The 2871-nt window shown below is 36.3% G+C and overlaps 1 protein-coding gene across 1 annotated transcript; it reads right to left on the bottom strand.

The window, feature by feature from the left end:
- Positions 1 to 1525: 1525 nt before the first annotated feature.
- LOC113893706 (olfactory receptor 6C75) lies at positions 1526 to 2464 on the bottom strand. Its single transcript, XM_027543581.1, has one exon. The coding sequence runs from the start codon at positions 2462 to 2464 to the stop codon at positions 1526 to 1528; it is 939 nt and encodes a 312-aa protein (XP_027399382.1).
- Between the last annotated feature and the right edge of the window lie 407 nt (positions 2465 to 2871).

Here is a 2871-nt window from a genome sequence, read left to right as displayed (position 1 = left end):
CTGTTCAAAACAAGTGGCCAAAGTATTGGAGCTTCTTTACCTTAACCAAGAGTAGTACTTTTATCAGGCCAAGCTGGAAATCAAGAAACCAAAGTCAAATCCTCTTATCCTGTATCTAGTTAGACATAACTACTATCCCAAGGCAACCAATTTTCTTAGTGATACATTGGAGTTGAGGGGCTCATTAACCATAGGAAACAGGCTTTGACACCTTTTTACAGTTATCAAATATTAACTCCCAGGATCATTTTCTTGGCTATGAATGAGGGAGATAGAGACTTCTGTGAAAAAGACAATGGGAAGAGAAAGCCTATATTCTAGATTTGCTAGTAAAACAAAACTAAGGCAAAAAAAAATTAATATATTGGCATTTCCAAGATACCCTCCAAAGTTTCAGTGTCTCACACCATTCTAGATTCTGAGTTTATCACGTTCTTCATGTCTATAGGAGAAAATATTCTTGTATGAATTGAAAGAGTCTGAATATAAATATGAATTTTATCAGGATAGCTTAATTTGCCTTCAGAGACCATAGTTTTCCATTTCAAATATGGTTGGCAAAAATAAGCTAATCTTCAGTTAAAGGATCTAATTTTCAGGAGATATTATCAAAGGAAAAAATGAGATAAAGTTTATTCCTTCTACTGCAAAGAAATTGCCATTATTTTCTGGGGAAAGTAATAAAAAATAAATACAGCCTCATTTCAAATAGCAAATTTAATGATACTGACAGCATGCTGCTGCTGCTGCTGCTAAGTTGCTTGAGTTGTGTCCAACTCTGTGCGACTCCATAGACAGCAGCCCATCAGGCTCTCCCATCCCTGGGATTCTCAAGGCAAGGATACTGGAGTGGGTTGCCATTTCCTTCTCCAATGTATGAAAGTGAAAATTAAAAGTGAAGTCACTCAGTCGTGTCCAACTCCTAGCAACCGCATGGACTGCAGCCTACCAGGCTCCTCCACCCATGGTATTTTCCAGGCAAGAGTACTGGAGTGAGGTGCCATTGCCTTCTCCAACTGACAGCATACTTTATATTAAATTTCTATTTATTTTGTGGTAATACTATATTAATATAACGTGTTTTTATTAATAAATTCAAGGAGATATTTTAATAATGCTTCTAAATATTATAACATTTTTTCTTGGTGACATGACATTTTAATTGAAATACATATTTTTTATTTCATATAAAATAGATTTTATTCCTATATGTGGTTTCTAGGAATCTTCTTAAAACAATCTCCATTTTTGTAAGGCTACCAAATCTACCTTTTTTTGATATGAGAAACAATGGAGATTACTGACATCTAAAATTTTGTTACAGAGGGGAAAACTGATCTTTTTCATGTAACTTAAAAGAGTTAGGACCTTGTTTTTAGGCTAATAAGAAAAATGGGCATTGATGACATATACATCTGTCTTAACTGAAAGAATGAAATGAGGTGCTGAAAGAATTTATGTAGAGAGAGCAGAGAGTTTTTCATTTGGCTTTCTTTTTAGAGGTACTGTTTTTATAGGATCGCATTCACTTATTTGAAGAAAAGGCTATTCTCTGGACCATGTTTTTGAAGGCTTGCTGCACTTGCTGATTTCTTAGGGTGTATATAAATGGATTCAAAAGAGGAGCCACTGAGGTATTGAGCACAGCCACTCCTTTGCTTAGAGTCACTCTTTCCCTTGCTGAAGGCTTAATGTACATGAAGATGCAGCTGCCATAAGACAGAGAGACAACTATCATGTGGGAGGAACACGTGGAAAAGGCTTTTTTTCTTTGATTCGTGGAAGGAATTCTCAGAATTGTCTGGATAATATATGTGTAGGATAGAATAACTAATGTTAAAGTGACCATGAGTGTTACCACAGCTAAAAATAATGCCATGAGTTCTAGAAAGTGAGTGCTCGTGCAGGAAAGCTGCAGAATGGGAGAAGCATCACAGATGAAATGATCAACTATATTGGAGCCACAGAAATCCAATCGCAGCAGCAGGATTATTGGTGGAAAGATGATCAGGAATCCTGCAAGCCAGGAGCTAAAGACAAGAAGTATACAGACTTTACTGCTCATGATGGTGGTGTAATGCAGAGGTTTGCAGATGGCCACATAGCGGTCATAGGACATGGCAGCCAGGAGGTAAAATTCTGTCACCCCCAAGAAGATGAAGAAAAACAGCTGAGCCACACAGCCGTTATAAGAAATGGTTCTGTCCTCGGTCATGATCGCGACAAGGAATCTGGGAATGCAGACAGAAGTGAATGATATTTCTAGGAATGAGAAGTTTCGAAGGAAGAAATACATTGGAGTCTGCAGATGGGGATCTGAAAGGGTGAGGGTGATGATGACCAGGTTCCCAGTCACGCTTAGCATGTAGGTAACAAGAAGAAATAGGAACAGTACAACCTGCCACTTTGGATCACTTGTCAATCCAAGAAGGATAAACTCGGTAACTTCTGTGTAATTTCTCATTATTTTCCTTCATTATAATAATATTCTTTGTTTTAGCTGTAAAACAGATGAAGAAATTAAAAAAAAAAAAATTATGGCACCAGCAGAGGAATACACACACACGCGTGCGTGCACATACACACACACAATATTGCTTCCTTGTACTTTTAGAGGAAAATTTTTTAGTAGTATATAGTAAAAAAAGACTTTTAAAATTTGCAATTTATTATGTCATGCATTAATTCACTATCCCATATTTCCTTCATTGTTTTCTCACACATATCAGTAAAAACAAAAAAAAAAAAACTTTCTTCTGAATGCTTCAATATATTCCTGAAAAAAAAGAGAAAAGGAGGCTCAAATCTCTGATTTTAAAACTTCAAATAAAACTGAGAGCTTACCTCCAGTGTATCCCAATATTATTGAAG

This window comes from Bos indicus x Bos taurus, chromosome 5 (assembly GCF_003369695.1).
Source record: "Bos indicus x Bos taurus breed Angus x Brahman F1 hybrid chromosome 5, Bos_hybrid_MaternalHap_v2.0, whole genome shotgun sequence".
NCBI classification, from domain to species: domain Eukaryota; kingdom Metazoa; phylum Chordata; class Mammalia; order Artiodactyla; family Bovidae; genus Bos; species Bos indicus x Bos taurus.
This window is presented reverse-complemented; position numbering and strand designations above follow the sequence as displayed.

Excerpts from the sequence above, each read along its gene's own strand:
- LOC113893706 (XM_027543581.1), bottom strand. The coding sequence starts at position 2,464 with ATGAGAAATTACACAGAAGTTACCGAGTTTATCCTTCTTGGATTGACA.